General features: G+C 51.1%; 1 protein-coding gene across 5 annotated transcripts in view; it reads right to left on the bottom strand.

Moving 5' to 3' along the window:
* Positions 1 to 16,611, bottom strand: part of NECTIN1 (nectin cell adhesion molecule 1) — a 90,978-nt gene that overhangs the window by 21,095 nt on the left and 53,272 nt on the right. Inside the window, exons 6-7 of one of the 5 annotated variants that reach the window (XM_050322964.1) lie at positions 16,067 to 16,598; positions 10,581 to 14,704 (exon numbers count right to left, since the gene is read on the bottom strand). The exons of 3 other annotated variants lie outside the window; for them this stretch is intronic. In XM_050322964.1, the coding sequence (XP_050178921.1) occupies positions 14,674 to 14,704; positions 16,067 to 16,598 (563 nt within the window). In that variant the 3' untranslated portion in view covers positions 10,581 to 14,673. Of the gene's footprint in view, positions 1 to 10,580; positions 14,705 to 16,008; positions 16,599 to 16,611 lie in introns of those variants that run through there. One more of the 5 variants, XM_050322965.1, reaches the window with a different exon arrangement.

The following is a 16,611-nucleotide window of genomic DNA, read 5'->3' as shown; positions in this document are numbered from 1 at the left end:
GCAAGGCTTGTGAATCAGGATCAGAATAAATTGGCAGGACAGCTCAGGGGCCTCCAGACAGGAGTGGGAAAAGGCTTTGCCAATTAAGAATGCAAACCCCCGTGCTCTGTGTCACGCTTGAATAATTTAAAACTCTCCAAAAAAAGTTGGTGTGAAGCAGTTGGCAGTGAGGCAGGTACCAGAGAGAACCCAAAGGGGCTGAACAAACAGCTCAGCCTTATCTGGATGTCTAAGGGCTGCTGGGAAACTCCTCGTTCCTGCTGGAAAACTGAATTAATTCACAGTATTACAATTAAGGAGAAAAGAAGGGCGTCCCACCCCCAATCTCTTTCAGAGCTGTTTTGTTCGCTACTTTGTTCTCCCACGGCTCTTCTGGAGATGGAGGCAGACACAGGAAAGGAGTAAAAAAGTGGTTATCTCCCTGCAAAGCATCCTTGCCAGTCACCTGATGGTGCGTGCGTCTGGCTTTCCAAAAGCAACTACTAACAAGATGAAGGTCTTTGTACCAACCGGATCAATTAAAACATTTCGTGAGGCGCTGATACTGTAATTCACCACTCCCAGAGCTCAGTTAAATCACACCCAGCGTTCCAGTGATGCCGGTTGCTCCCAAAGAAGCGAGGAAGGATGGGATCCCGACGGGATGCACCGGGCACAGTCACAGCACTCAGCTGAGCGGAGTTTCACGGCACTGGCTCTGACAGAGTCCTTGTCCAAACAGCCTCGGGGCTGATGGCTCTGTCTGAGAGGACTGTGATTGACTGCCAAGAGCCAGGGGAGCGTTGCACAGCTGAGAGACAAAGGGACAGAGGCATCCACAGGAGCAGAGCCCAGGGGAGACACAGTGCAGCTGCAGAGAGCAGCAGTCAATAACAACTGAGGGACAATAAAGGCTGGGCAGAACCAACTCACAGGAGAGCAAGAGAAATGCTCCCAAAGGCAACTTGCAGTGAGGCAGAGATGGATCAGCTGGAAAGCATCCAGACAAGGGTATGGCAGAGCAGAGGAAATGACTCACTTGCTCTTGCTGAGGAGGGAGGGATGTGGAGGAATTTGTGAAAGGAGAGACAGTTTCTGTCACACTTTTGGAAGTGAGGTGTCTTCCCTGAGAGCTGGGACACTTGCATCATGAAGCAGCCTGGCTGTTTTTGGGATCCAGGCTTGAGGGAGGGATGTTACATCCCCAGCAAGGGGATGGTCTGGGCCAGCCTGGGACTGGCTTTGTGTGTGGAGCTGGGATCAGACAGCTCATCCTGCACTCCCTGCAGGGTTTGCACAGTGCCATCCAGCCCGAGCAGGTCTGTGGGAAGGAGTCTGGGCAGGCAGGAAGGCTTCATGTGGGTGAGAGGACTGGGTCTCACACTGGTATTGGCTTTTTTCTGCTCTGACTGTCTGCCATGAATTCAGCTGCCCCAAGGAGAGCCTGAGCCCCATCTGATTGCTGATGCCCCAACCTGCCCCCTCCAGGTAAGTCTGGAAGCTGGGTCAGTCTCTGGGCTGTTTTACAGCAGCTCTGAGTGAAGCCAATTTGCTCAAAGAGAGCTGCACACTCTTCCCCTCTCTTCTCTTTGCCCCCTCCTAAATTCAACCTGATCCCTCATTGCTTCACAGAAAACCAGCACAGCAACACACAGCACCCCTGATAAAGGTTTGGCTCCAAGGTCTGCCTGCATCCATAACCAGCCCCAAAGCAGGAGTCCCTTTCCATTTATCACCTCCCCACACAGAGCAAATCCTCCACCTGTTTCATGGCTGGCTGGCCAAGGTGCTCAGCGAGTGCTGCCCTGCTCACAGACACGTGGCAAATCCATAGGAAGCGATTGGGATCCTTCTCTTCTGTGCTGGCAGCCCTGAAAGCCCTTCCAGCAGCCCAAAGAAAGCCTGTCCATGACCTGCATTGTCACCCTGACCCACTGGAAGGAGTCAGCACTTGCTGGGCTCTTTTCTTCCCAGCTGAGCAAGACAATGAGCTCAGATGATGCATATTTATAATACACCCCACCTGACACATTCCCGGGAGCCTGAGACATGGCAAGTTCACAGAGCTAAATTAAACCCAGCTGAAAAGCTTGGCAGAACAAATAGATCCCCAGTTTGGTTTTGAAGGCAAGAGCAGGATTGGCTAATTTGAGACACTGCTCCAATAGAACACACAACACACACCCCCAGGCACAAGCTGGTTCCCATCCTCCTGGTTCCCTGGGTTTGCAAAGGGTTAATGAAATGCTGCTCCCAGGACAGCCAGAGCTGGTGGAACTGATAGGCCAAAGGGGAGGATGAATGGGATCTGAGGTCTGAGGGATTCTCTCACAGTTCCCTTCGCTGTGGATATGAAGTGAATCCCTTCCAGGGACAGCGAAGCACCCAGAGGATAAAAGGGATTAAGAAGGGAAGGACACTGCCCTACCTAACTTTACTCATGGGCAGGGTCTTTTTTAGTATTATAATTACATAAAAGATATATTAAAGTTTTTTAGTGTTATAATGAGCATGGTTCAGCTGTAGGATACGTGGACCTTGGGTCTCTTGCCAAGTTGGCAATGTATACATAGACATACATCAACATCTTGATTTAATACTTCCTTAATAGTTCCAGGAGGTCCTTGACTAAGGGATGCTCACTGCCCTCTGTTCTACTGATACACAACAACATCTTCATTTGCTACATCCTTAAAACTTGTTAGTTCCCAGATGTCCTTGACTAAGGGATGCTGGCTACTGCCTGTTCCAGTGATTAGGTCTCCTTTCTTGATGATTAGGCTTGAAAGTATACAAAGATTTTCCACCAGGGAACACCCTGCCTTAAAACAATCCTGACATATTCCACATTTTGCAACACAGCCAGCTAGAGGTTAAACACCAAAATGAAGGCAGAGCTTCTCCACTGCCTCTGTGCCCTGATATAAGTCAGATGGAATTTTTAGAGCCTGTCACAGCTTCTGCCTGTCAGGGTGTTTGTTGATGTAACTCTCACTTACACAATCAGCCACCACACAGGCGAGTGCCAAGGCATGGCTTCGATCCTGGCACTGCCTCATTTCCCTGGAAATCCCCCCCACAGCCCAGGCTGGGTCCACAGGGCCCCCCCAAAATGGGGTGCTCACCCCACACGGGGCTGCTGCATCTCCCTGCAGCAAAGGGGTGCTGGGAGGGTCCTGGTTAATAACTGTGTATTTGATGGGGCCAAAAGACAGTGGGCCCAAGGGTGGCTCAACTAACAAATGCCTCTGACCTCTCTGCCTTGTCCTTTCTCCCCTCCCACGAGTGGGAATCCCCCACAGCTGCTGAGCCCCTCTGTGAGTGACCTGATATGTCCCCTCTCTAATTCCCCTCCTCTGAAAACCAGAGCACTGGGCATCCCCTGGGTCATTCCCAGCGTGGGCATCCCACTGTCTGTGTTCTGATCACCACATCCCCTGAAGATGCCTGACCACTCTGCCTTTCCTCTGTAATTTTTCCAGTGCCAGCTGGCACTCAGGGACTGTGCAAACCACTGGCCTGTCTCTGATGAGGTTTGGGGAGAGCCTGGCAGTGTGGTGTGTGGGTCCAGCCCTCCCTGGGGGTGCCTGCTTTGAAGTGGACACATGGATGTGCTTGATGTTGGTGGAGATCTCCCCCACATTCCAGCAAAGGGAATTGCTTTGCCATTCTCCGAGGGTGGTGACCAGCCCTCTCCCTCTCCCCTCCTGCAGCGAGCAGCAGCCAGCCCTGGTGAAACAGCATCTGCTTAAGGAGCTGCTGGCTGCAAAGGCACGTCTGGAATGTGGCTTTAGCCCCTGGTGACCTCCCCTTGCTGTGCTCCCAGTGGCCACTACCCAGGATGGGGTTTGGATGCAGCAGTGGGAGCAGGGTGTTAACCCCACGGGATCCAGCAGTGATGAGGCTCCTGCAGAGGAGCTGTTGAGGTGGGAACTCCACTAAAGACACCTCTTACCGGGCTGGTTTTAATTCTCTTTGCCACTCTAGCAAAAGAAGGGGCAAACATGACCTTGTTGCCTCTAACCCACCTGTCCAAACCCAGTCCAGATCTCACCTGGCCTCTCTCTGTCCCACTTGGCCAACCCCACAGACTCCCCCTGCCTTCCTGCAACCTGCAGCAGAATGGACAGTGGCCCAGCCTGGTTTTTGGGGAGAAGATGAGCCCTGGAGAAGAAGGGAAGTGTTGCCTGACATTTCCTCAGCCTCCCAGCCCTTAATTTTAGTTCTGCTTCATTTCCTTGCAGCTCAGCAGAGTAATGAACAATCAAATCCCTTTAGTAATTTATTTCTCCTGCTGTACAGTTTCGAGGAGGTGATGACACTTGAAATTGCCTCTCCTGGAGGCATGGAGGGGCCAGATCCCAAACCCTGTTACACCAGAGTGTGTCTCTCTTGATCTCAGCAGCCTGCTGGAGCTGCCCAGAGCACAGTGTGGTCCCAAATTCCATGTTTAGCCAGAGATACAGCCTTGCTCCCTTGATGAGTCCATTAAGGTCATGCTATTACAAGCAGCCACCAGATGAATTCTGTCAGATAGAAGGTACAGGAACTCAGACAGCTCAGACTCTCATCATTTGTGTTAATAGAGTTAATTTGCTCAACAATCTCCAGCAGCCCTCCTGGGAACATCTCACTCTGCCTGGGCTGTGCCCTGGGCTGTGTTTGTCTCCTGTTGCCTTTTCCTGATTTCTCCCTCCCCTTCATGGCACTGAAGGACTGACAACACACCTTCCCTCCTAACTTCTTAAGGGATGTAACCACCCTGTAAGCTCATGCAGCAGGATGCTGGTCAGCCTGCACACAGGGACCTTCCCCCAGCTCCAGTAGGGATCCAATGGAAAAGCTGGAAAGGGAGCCATCAGTCAGTAGGACACAGGAGCTGTGAAGGACAGGCTATTGATACCAAAGCCAGGCTCGCCCTGGGGAACACAACAGGAATAAACAAAATCCCTGCAGTGCTCCAGAGGCACTTTACCAGATGGGCATGGTCAAGAGGCCTGTAATGATTCAGAAAAGGCAGGAGATTTGAATAACTATTCATGATCTGTCTCTGGAGACCAACACACATTTGTTTGTGGCTTCTGAGATGACAAAACAATTTCCTCGTGTTTGAGGATAACAGGAGTGAGGAGCTCGCTGGACTCCATCTCCTTGGATACTCCACTTACTGTAAGCAAACAGAGAGGTTGAAAGACTTAGATGACAAGACTCCAAACTCACTGCTGTTGGTTTTTACTATTTGTTAAAATGGTTCAGTTCCAGAAGGTTAAATTCTAGCAGAATGGAAGAGGGCACAGAGTAAGACTCGAATCCTATAGGGTGATTTCCTGGCAGCAAAGAAAAAGCAAACACAGGCTCCAGTTAATAAAGAATTAAGAGGAGGGAACATAATCAATGCCAGTCTACAAGGTTCATGGGAAATGGGTCTTGTCAGTCAAACACAATGTCATTTTTTGCCTACTAAACCAGTCATCTCATCAAATAAGTGCAGAGATGGCATGGAAAATAGATTTAGAGTGGCTGACTGACAGGTCTCAGGAGTTGTCAAGAGGGAGTTGAACGGAGAGTCCCAGAGGCTGCCAGAGCTGATCAGTCCCAAGGTCACAGTGGAAGCCAGGACAAGCCTTCCCCCAGCTCTAAATCTCTCTCTCCCCACCCTAATCCCCTGCTGGGCATCAGCCTTTATGGCTCAGCTGAATGCCCAGAGAGGGGAGGTGACCCCTCTCTGACACAGGGGACATGCTGGGACTCGAGGAAAGAGCATCCTAGGGAGGGGAGAGGGGTCTCACAGCCTATGTGGAGGGTGCAGAGCTGCCTGTGCACATCCCTCCAGTCAGGGCCAGGCTCCACATGCATCCTCCCCTTCGGCTCCCCCTGTTCTGTTGTTCAGGTAACACTTTCAAGGCAGGTCCTCCAAGCAAATTTTTAGGTCAGCTATAATTGGGAAACCTCGTGTGGAGCTATAAAACATCAGTTAATACGCTGGAACTATCTAGTTAAATGCCAATTATAAAACCCCATAAGCTCCTCAACTCAAATATATTAATAACATAATTAAACATTTATTGCTTATGCAAATTAAAAGTTAAGTTAAATCGGACGGCAACGAAAACCCCAGGAAGTGACCATTTAAATAACTAATTTCTATTTAATTGTGATTCCTCCCCGTTACAAAGCCCCCCATGCCACCATTCCCAGAGTGTTTACTCGAGCCATTCCAACTTGGCATTCCCGCTCTGGCGCCCATTCATCACTCCAGACAGCTGCAGCATTCATCCCAACAGCTGGCAGCAGCTGCACTGCCCGCCCCTCTTTTGCACACTGGGGGAATTATTGGGCCTTGGGATGAGTGTTCCATGTGATCCCTCTGATCCCCAAAGATCCCTGCTCACCTCCTGAGCTCCCTGGCAAACCCCAGGACAGTTTTCTCGCAGAAAGAGCATTCAGTGCCTCTTTGCATTAAACCACTTTCTTCCCCAAACTCCAAACCATTCAGACAAAAAAAAAAAAAAAAACAACCCTGCCTGTTTCCTGCCAGGATCTCGGTTTGGGCCAGCAGTTGTGAAATCTGCAGAGGAGGGAGCATCCCTAACTCACCTTGAGCTGGGCTTAGTCAGATGAGGCCACACTCACCTCATCTGCTGAGGTTAAGTGAGCAGCTCTCCGATGGCAGGTATCCATAAATCCCTGCCTTTCAATAATTCAGCCCCTGGAGGGTGATACAACATTTTTAACCTACATTTCAGGTGAAAATCTAAGCAAGACCATGCCTGACTCCCAGATTCCTGCTCGCCAGTATGTAAAATTTTAGCAGTGCAACACACATCCATTTTTAATTTTTCTTTTTTGCAGGCTGATCCTTGCTCTGCAAACGCTATCTAAGAGCCAGCCTGCATCCCAACACGTCTGGGGAGGCTGTGAAATGCCTTGTTGGGAGGAGGAGGAGGAGGAGGAGTGAACCAGCCCCCACCACCAAGGGCATCTGAGGCTCAACAGCACTTCTCAGTGCCACAGGTCCCCCAGCTGGAATACATTTGCATAAAGCAATTTCCTCTAACAAATATGTTCATACAAATCAAACCCAAGATTGCAAATAATTTGAAACCACGAAAAAAGAGAGAGGGGAAAAAAAAAACCCACCACAACCTAATCAAACATATTTTGCTGCAAGTAATTCCCCAGCACTGTAAGTTTTTCTCAGACCAATTTATCCAGCAGTAGCTCGAGGAGATTTAATGGGGTGTGTGACCTTGTGTGCTCTGACTTGAGCAGGGCTTGCCTCTCACCTCACAAGGAATTTGTGATGGAAGGTCATATATTTCTGAACTGACCTGTTTCCAGTGCCCCTGAGCCCCCACCCCTTCACAGGCAGGCTGGTTTAACGTTTCCCAATTACACTGACTTTTCCTCTGCCTGCTGGAGCCCTTTGGCTCTTGCACTTCCAGTTCTGAGTCTGCCACACACGAGGATCCCTGGGAGATCCATCTGGTGTGGGTGTCATGCAAGGCATTAATCCCAGGTGCCTGTGCCCGGGGATATTGGGCAAGTCACCTGGAAATTCCCTGATTCCACTGGGCTTTCTCTCACCCTCACTCACCACAAATCCTTCTCAGGCCACATTCATCTGAACGGGCAGGAATAATAACTCCATTGTAGTCAGAAAAGCTGGATGTGCTTGCAACCAGATGGGGACCTGGCTCTGTATCTCCACCACGGACATTCCAGCCCTGAGCTCTGCCTGCATCTCCCAGCTCCAGGGATGGAAATCCCATCGTGCTCACTCTGGTCTGCACTCTCTGCTGCCGGACCACGCTCAGCGCTGGGCACACAGCAAACACAACCCCCTGTTTCACCTCCTCCTGCCCTGCTCCAGCTCCTCCCCTGACTCTCAGCTGATCCCCAGGGCTCTGAAGTCACTTTTTGGGGCCAGCAGCGCTCGCCTGCAGAGATGTGGCTTGGAGAAGGGATCCAAGCCACGCTGCCATTTCTCCACGGGCCGCATGCACTGCTGGCATCTCCCCCACCCCAACGTGTTTCTGGTTTGTTCCAGAGAAACACAATACTTGGGGGCACTGCATGGGAGTCTGTTCCTGCTGTGTTCAGCCCTCTGCAACCTGAGCTGCTGAGAAGAGGCCCCTTGCAATGGGTTTTATCCATCATCGCTCAACTCTAAGACACGGCCTGGGAAATCGGCGCAGCATTTCCCAGGGGCTCGTCCCAGCAGGACCATGGGCAAAGACAGCCCCTCTTATCCTCCTTCCCATCTTAGACCCGGCTCCCCCAGTGCTCCTTTTGTTTCTCCCCCACCCCCAAACTTGGCTGGAGTGGCTGAGCCAGCTGCTGGGATCTGGTTCTGTGGGATAGTGCCCCTCAGCGTCGCTGCTGTGGTCACTCCCGGGGCCGCTGCCCTGAAAGGCTGAGCCGAAGCAAAGCTGCACTTCCAACGTTTTGCCTGGCTAAGGTGAGCTGGCAGATGGGAAAATGAGAGGGGTAAGATATGTGGACAGATTACAGCCCAATTAGCAGTCACATCTCCCTTGGACATGTTGAAGCCTAACGACAGGAGCATCCCTGCCTTTCCCTCCCGTTGCACCTGAGGAGAGCATTCCCAAGGCTCTCTTTCAGCCCTTCCAAAGGGAGGTGCCCAGCACACTCCTTTCTCAGCAGGAGGACTGAGAACTGGCTCCAACAGCAGCACAGGGTTTGGAGGAACCTCCTGCCAGGCAGCAGCACCCAGGACATCGATCACCATCCTCCTGCCAGGCAGCACACAGGGCATTGATCACCAGCCTGGAATCAGCCTTCTGCTGCTCTGGCACAGCCTCCACTCCTGCTGACAGGGAATGAACAATCTGCACCAAACCACTCCCTCCCAGCCTAATCCTGAACACTCCCCTCTCCATCCAACTCACGGAGACCAGTTCAAGTTCAAATTTGGGTGGGTGTCTCTCTGCCTTTCTCCCTGTGATGGACCAGATCTGGTTCAGATCTCCAGCCCATCGCCCACGTGCTGAAGTTGGGTGCAAAACTCCATTTTCCAGGGAATATTGTGCTCTCCAGGCCAGAGCCATGACAGAGTGCCTGTTGGTAGCAGCGCAAGGACATCACGCACGCTCGCTCTGATCTCCTGCTCGCCTCGTCTCTCCCTCCCCTGCTAAAGTCTGGCCTTGATCTTTGGGAACAAGGCTTCCTTTGTAGCATCCCTTCACAGCCAGGAAGCTGGGGAGGAAAGGAGAAAGGCAAACTGTTCTTTGCCAGTGCAGAGATCGGGGATGGAGACACGGAGATGCAGCGACTGATCTCACCCCCCACCAGCAGACCCTCAGCACCCCTACAGCATTTACAGGGGTTTGATGCCCCATTTCCATGGCAGGTGAGTGTTGCACTGCAGGAACACCCCTCTGTGTCAGAGGAAAGGCTGGCCTAGCCCTGTATCCTGCCCTGACCCCAGCTAATTCCACGTGCCTGGAGAAAATATAAGGAAAGCAAGTGTGTACTGACATTTTTCCAATAGCCTGTCCCATCTGCCACAGCCAACAGCGACTTCAGGACTTCCTCAGCTACAGACAGTGTCCTCATTTTTACCAGCTTTTGATGGAGTTTTCTCCTTCTTTTTGGTTTTCTAGTTTGTTTGTTTGTTTGTTTGTTTGTTTTAGCTCAGGCAAACTTTTGGCACCAGCCAAGGGATTTCACTGTTTACATCAACAAGGCTTCAGCCTTCACCTGCAAGCAGCTCCTATTCCAAAATACTGCATATCCTGGGATATTTCCAGCCTAGGCCACTGGAAAACAGGTACTGCTGTGACTCTCCTTCCAGCTCCCAGGCACGGGGTGCACAACGACGCAGTCCCAGAGGCACCAAAAACGAGGAGGATGGCTCTCTTTTTTCTTTTAAAATTCTTTATTTATAAAAAAGTACATTTTTTTTTTCCACAGCTGAGCCACTATTGGTTTTTATACAAGTAAAAGGAAGGGTGATGCAACACCCCACCCACACAAATTATATCCATGAAAATGTCCCCCCCCCACCCCCCAGGACTCCAAACGAACAAATTACAAAGGATGGAAAACAGGACAAAAAAAAAAAAACAAACCAAACAAAAAATCATAAAAGTCCATTACATTATTATTATTTTTATTTTTTATTTTATACAAAAGCACTTACAACACAGATTACCAAAAAAATTAAAACAAAAAAAAAATAGTGGGGTTGGGGTTGTTTGTCTGTCTGCAGTCTTTATTCCACAATGATAATTACAGCAAGAGGATGAAGAAAAAGAGAGATAAAATCACTGGAGCTAAGGAATCATGTTGTGGTTTTTATTTAAAAAAAAAAAAAAAAAGAAAGGCAAAAGAAAAGAAAACCCAGATCCTCAGCATGAGTCCCTCCACCAGTACCAGCTTCTGCCAGTGGAGGATCTGACCCCACATGCTCCTTACATTCACCCCCAGGTAAACTACACATGGAAAGTCACACTGGTCCAAAATACAAAGTTTTGAGACCCAAACTCAACCTCCTCTCTAAGGCTTGGGTTTCCTCCCCTTGCTGGTGGGCTGAATCCCCCCTTCACCCCTCTCTGCCAGGTCCCCTTGCCCCCTCCCACCCCTGTGGCCCCTGGGGAGAGGCTGGTGAGTTTGGGGAGTGCTGGTGAGGCAGTGGTGGGACCTGAGACCTTCCCACCCTTGCCCTGCCTCTCCCAGCCTGCAGCTCAAACCACCAGCACCTCTCAGCAAACACGAAGGGGGTGGCAAGAGGGGGGTGAAAGTGCAGCTCTGGGGAGGGTGAAGCGCTGTTTTACACCCCATGGAATGAAGAACAGGCATCAGTGCACACCAGGCTGGCAGGGTCCCCTCTCCCCATGGGGGTCCTCTGCCCACAGCCCGGGCAGACCCAAAACTTCAGTGCTACGACAGCAGGGGTTGTGAGCTTGGATAAAGGGGAAAGTGGATTTTAACCTGCTGGCAAAAGGCTCCAACCCATCTCACTGCCTCCCCTCCTGGATCTAACTGGGCCAGGAAACCTCTGAGCCTGCAGGAATGACACATCTGACTCCCTCAGGGAGCTGGGCATGGGGGGAACCCCTTCCACCCAAGGATTGGTGCCCAAAACTCCCAAAACTCGGTGTGCATGTGTGTGTGTGTGTGCTTGTGCATGGGAAAGGCAAACAGCAAAGCAGAGCAGCAGCCCCTGTTCTAATCACATTCCCTTCCCTAATTGCTTGAAGATCAATCTTTGGAATCTCTCTCTCTCTCTCTCTAACCCTCTGTGATTTCTGCTGAACAGTTGTTGTTTCTTTTTGACTCAACATCAGGAAAATGGCTCCCTTTGTCCCTCCTGTCTTTGCAATCAATTTGGTGTAACCACTTCAGTTTGTTGATTTATTTCACGAAGAAATCCTCAGGTTGTTTCTTTTTGTAATTTTTTATTTTTTCCCCACCTGGTTGAATGACAATAACTTAACAGGGGGGAAAAAAAATAACCCTGGTAATTAAATAAGGGAAAATAACATCACTAGGGTGAATTGCAATGAATAATCCTAGAGATAAACCCCAGCAGGAAAACAGCTGGGGTGTCTTTGTACATAAAACCACAGGCTCCTTTTGGTTTGTGACAAAGATGGGTTTGCTTGTACAGCTCCTTGAATACACACAGGGAAGAAACTGGGGGATCAGCCCAAATTTCACCAGTGTTTTGGGTCACGAGACCCACAGGGTTCAGCCTGAGCTCCCCCTCAGGCTGCCACCCAGGATGAGGGCTGGGGAAGGGAAGAAGCACCATGCTGATACGTCTCTTCACTGGCAAGGATCAGGATCTGGACAATGATCCCTTCAGACGGAGGTGGGGCAGCCAGCCACGGCCCCCAGGCACTGACACCCAGTCCCCAGCGGGGTGAAGGCGTTTCCCAGGCACAAAAGCCAGCCCAGGTACCCCTAATGGGACACACCAGCTCAGGACTGGTGTGTAAAGGGACAATCCCTGGAGAGCAGCAGCTCCCGAGCACCGGGGAGGAGAGGATGGGGACAGCTTCCCTCTCCCAACTGGAAGCTTCCACTTGCTCTTTTCCCAGGTCCCACGGGGCCCTTTGACACCTCCTTAGCACCTCTGATGAAAGGGGGGATGGAGAAGCAGGGGATTTTTCACTCCAGGCAGCCTGAGGGTCCCAGAGGGGTCACCCAGCCTGGGAGCTCCTGGGCAGCTGTGAAATTCCAGCCTGGCACAATCTGCCCACTGTGAGAAACTGGGGCACAGAGGGACAAGTGACACTGTCCCCTCAGGAGAGAGCAGATTGTCCCTCTGACCCCCTCTTAGTCCATGCACCAGGAAGCCCCTGGGGCCACTGGGCAGGTTGTCCCTGCAAGGTGAGCACTGCAGTGTCTCCAGCACCTTTCCCTCCCCTGCAGAACCCCCCAGGAAGCACGTGGTGTTCAATTTGGCATCTCTCCTGAGCTCCCCCCTGCATTCAGGTAGAGACAGGAACCACTTTCTTCCTGATGATGCTGGAAAACCTGATCTAATTACCTTCAAGGGCTCCCTCAGAGCAATTCAACCCAGAGAAGACAGTGATGCTATTACAGGACCAAAACAGATCTCAGATGTAACATCAATCTGATTTTCCACCCCCACACTTCTTTTTCCTTCTGCCTTTTTCTTATGGATTAAAGGCTAATCACTTGGCTAATTGCCACCCCAAGAGTCTCCTGGCCATTTAGCTGACCTTGCATGGGACAGCAAGAAGCAAATCCCAGCACAGAGGTGGCATTTCTCTGTGGCTGCAGGGACAACTGCACCGAGGGAGCAATGCTGGAGGGCCCAAGGATGAGAAGAATGCCCTCCTGAACCTTGATCTGGCAGGGTACCTCACTGCTGTGCCAGGCAACGCTGCCTAAGGATCCTCCACCCCAGGCTTGTTCAGGTTCTGGATGAAAAATAATCGTTTGACCCCTTTTCTGAAGCACTGTGATGAGGTAAGTGGCTGAGCTGAGTCCTACATTTGTGCTGGTGCAGTGCTGGGGAGGAAAAAAATGTGCTGCAGCAGAAAGGGAACGAGCTTGGAAATACCATGTTGCTCCAAAACCTCCTTTCCTTTCCCTGGGTTTTTTGAGCCCCATTCAGTGAACTGTGTGGACAGTGTGTGCACAGGCAGTAAATGAACCATCTCCAAAAACGACACCTCCAAATGCAAAGTAGTAACTACCCAAAGCAGGTTGCTCAGGACTCCTTGTTCACAGTTCCTGAAAGCCACACCTCAACTTGGGAACATCCACACTGTCCTGATCCCTCCCAGGCCCTCCTGCTCTGTCTGCCAGGCTTTGTGCCTCTGGTCTTTAGGGCACAGCTTCCCTGTGGGGTCAGTGCAGTGGGAATTTGCCAGCTCAGAGCAGTGGCCCCTGCCTGTGACTAATGAAGAACATGCAGAATCTCGGCTGGACCCTGCAGATCTTAGAAAAGGTTGTTTTCTTCCAAACCCATCCCCTCACAGAGTGTGTCTGTGCCACCAACTGCACTCTGGTGATGGACCACCCAGAGCCTGGTGCTGGAGACACTGTCCCAGTCCTGCTTAGAGCCTGGCTGTGAAATGCAGACCTAAAGGATTATTCACTTGGGAGGAGGACTTTGCTGGGAATTCCCTCTGCAGCACACCCTGTGTGACACTGGGGTGAGCTGTGGCTGAGGTACAACCCCCAGCTGTGCTGCCCCTGCCCTGGTCCAGATTACAGATTCCTTTGGGGAATTAAAGCCCTGTGTATGCTGCTATCCCAAAGCACTGGAGGGAAGTCATTCCCACTCCTAATCACCAGCCCTGACTAGTCATCAGAGATATGTTAAGAGATTTTATTTCCTTTATTGGGGAAGGTGTTTCTCACTATCAGGGTGCTCCTGGGGGCAGTGGATGGACCCAGGAAGGTTTTAGCCTCATTTTTTAAGCTTCAGCCTGAGAGACCCCAAGGGAAGCTCTGTCTGCCCTGCCTTCCAGAGGACATAAAGCAGCCTTCCTGTGGCATGTGGCTGTTCTGCCAGAAGCCAGGAAGCCTGAAGGGCTGGCAGGAACAGCAGGAAGATTACAGGCCAACAATTGGATTTCCCACTCCCCTTCCCCACTAACGCAATCAGAGCAAGGGACAAACTGTGGATGGCTCAGGCTGAGCTTCATGTGGTCTGGACCAAGCACCACATGGCAAAGGGGAGCACTGGAAGCTGCCTGGATCAGAGATCTGACCTTGACTCATCTGTGTGGGTCTGCCTCTCCACCCTCTCTTCTGCAGCAGGATAAACCACTGGATGCTATGGAACAAAACCCAGCAGGTAAGGCAGGAGGAGAAATTAGTCCTGCTATTTTTAGATGTGCATGATAATACAGCTCAGAAAACTGGGGATTTCTTTTCAAACAAAAGATTTATTTATACATCAAATTAAAAAAAAAAAATAAAATTAACCCACAAGAAGAAAAATAAGCCCCAACCCAGTGAATCTAATTTTGGAGACGGTCGGTGTGAGGCAGAGGGCCCTGAAGTCTGGAATCCCATTTATCCACAGAGCAGAGATAGCAGCAATCCAAACCTCCCCATCACAACACAGTGGCTCAAGGGAAGGAGGACGAGATCAATACCCCAGGCTCAATCACTCCTACCCTGTCTACCAAGCCTGTGCTTAGAAGAGGGATGTGATATTGGAGAAGTGGCAATCAATGCCAACTACGTGGTACAGCCAAGGCTGGGGTTGTTGCTAGGAGAGAGAGAGAGAGAAGAAGAAGCACCCCCATGCTCTGATCAGAATAAAATTAAAAAAAAAAAAAAAGTGTAAACACATGACAATTAAGTCTTAGTGGTATAACAAAACCTAGGGGCTGATCCTGCCCTGCCAGGGCGTGCAGAGCTGAAGGCAGTGAGTGTGTGGAAGCGAAGTGTGCTCGGTTGGTCCCTTCCCCAGTCGGTGTGTGCCCGACACAGTTGTGCCCCCAGTGAACTGCTCTGGGGCTGGTACTGACAACAACAACAGCAACAAGAACAAAAAGAGCCAGCATTTCTCTGAGCCATCACAGGGGGAAAAATGTCAGCAATAAATACTCCTCTTCTTTCTTTTAAAAGAACACTCAGACAAAGACAGAAAATGAAAAGCCAGGAAATAATAAATTGTGGAGGGAAAATGGCAGTTTGGTTTCCCTGCTCTGCTATCAGCTCGTGCACCTGGGGTTTGGTCCAGGGCTTTTTTTTCCCCCCCTTTCCTCCTCATTTTCCTTTTTTCGAGTCATTAAAAACTGGGTGTGGATCTCTCCAGGTGTGCAGCAGGCAATGGGAATGTCACCCAGACCCCACCGAAGTTAAAAAAAAAAAGCAATGAGGGGACAAAAACCCCAATCCATTCACCTGATAAAATGGCACCTACGCTTCCATTGCCATAAACTTTCCTGGCCTCTGTCCTACGGACAGCCCCCCCCCCTCCCAAGGTTAAAAACAAACAAACAAGACAACATACAAACAAATTCCAGTGTTTCAGGGGGGTGGGAGCGGGAGGAGGAACCCTCGGGGAGGGAAGTGGGGCCGAAGGGCACTCTGAGACATGAAGACACAAACAGAGTGTACTATACAGGCTGGGCAACAGTCGTTAAAGCAAAGAGTAACACCTAAGCCACCGACCAATACAAACACCACAGAAGGGGGACGAGAAGTCATCGAGAAATTAAAAAGAAAAAAAAATAAAAAAAAATAAAGCAACCAAAAAAAAAACGGAAAACCTGGAAAACCGAGAGAGGAAATAATTACCCAACCTCCCACCTCCCGTTAATGCCTCCCCTCCCCACACCCGCCAAAAAAAAAAAAAAAAACAACCAAAACTGATCTGTAAGCAAAGCTGCCCTCCTCTCTCCCTGCCCCAGCCCTTCCTTGCCAGTGCTGGAAGTGTCCAAAAGTCCGTGCTGGGGCTGGCTGGGGGCATGTGTGTGTGTGTGAGTGTGTGCAGGGGGAACGTGGGTGTGCAAGCTCCGAGGGGTGCAGGGGAGCAGGAGGGCATCACTCATGTGTGTGGTGTGTGTTTGTGTGTGTGTGTGTGTGTGCTGGGTGCAGCAACGTGGTGCCAGGCTACACGTACCACTCCTTTTTGGAAATAAAAGACCCGTCGTTCTGCGACACCATGTTCTCGGCCATGTCGAGCTGCTCGGGGTCGTACTGGAAGCCGAGTGTCCTCTCGTCGTAGGGCTCGGGGTGGGCCTCCCCCTCGTCCACGGTGAAGTAAGGCCTCTTGGCGTCCTCCTCGTACTTGTTGGGGCCGCCCAGCTTGCGCTCGCCGCCCGCCTCCTCGTCCTCGTCCTCGTAGGTGCTGCCGCCCAAGGGGCCCGGCTTCTTCTCGTCGTCCGAGTCGTCGGGGTACTGCAGGTTCTGGGCCATGGGGGGGTGGTGCTGGGGGATGCCGGCCTTGCTGTAGCCGTTGCCGTACACGTGCTTCTTTGTGCTGTAGTCACCCTTGAAGGTGTGACGCCGGCGCCGGAGTACCACAAAGAGCACCACGGCCACCAGCAGGACCAGCGAGACTCCTCCCACTATGCCCCCAATCACCGGTGTGGGGATGTTCGGCTGCACCATGGATTTGTGATCATCGATTGGAGACGGGGTGTAGGGGAATTCTGGGTAGGAAAA

The sequence above is a fragment of the Myiozetetes cayanensis genome, unplaced genomic scaffold, assembly GCF_022539395.1.
Source record: "Myiozetetes cayanensis isolate MyiCay16 unplaced genomic scaffold, myiCay2020 scf29, whole genome shotgun sequence".
In the NCBI taxonomy this organism is placed as follows: domain Eukaryota; kingdom Metazoa; phylum Chordata; class Aves; order Passeriformes; family Tyrannidae; genus Myiozetetes; species Myiozetetes cayanensis.
Note: the sequence above shows the minus strand (reverse complement) of the source record. Positions and strands in the feature narration are given on the sequence as shown.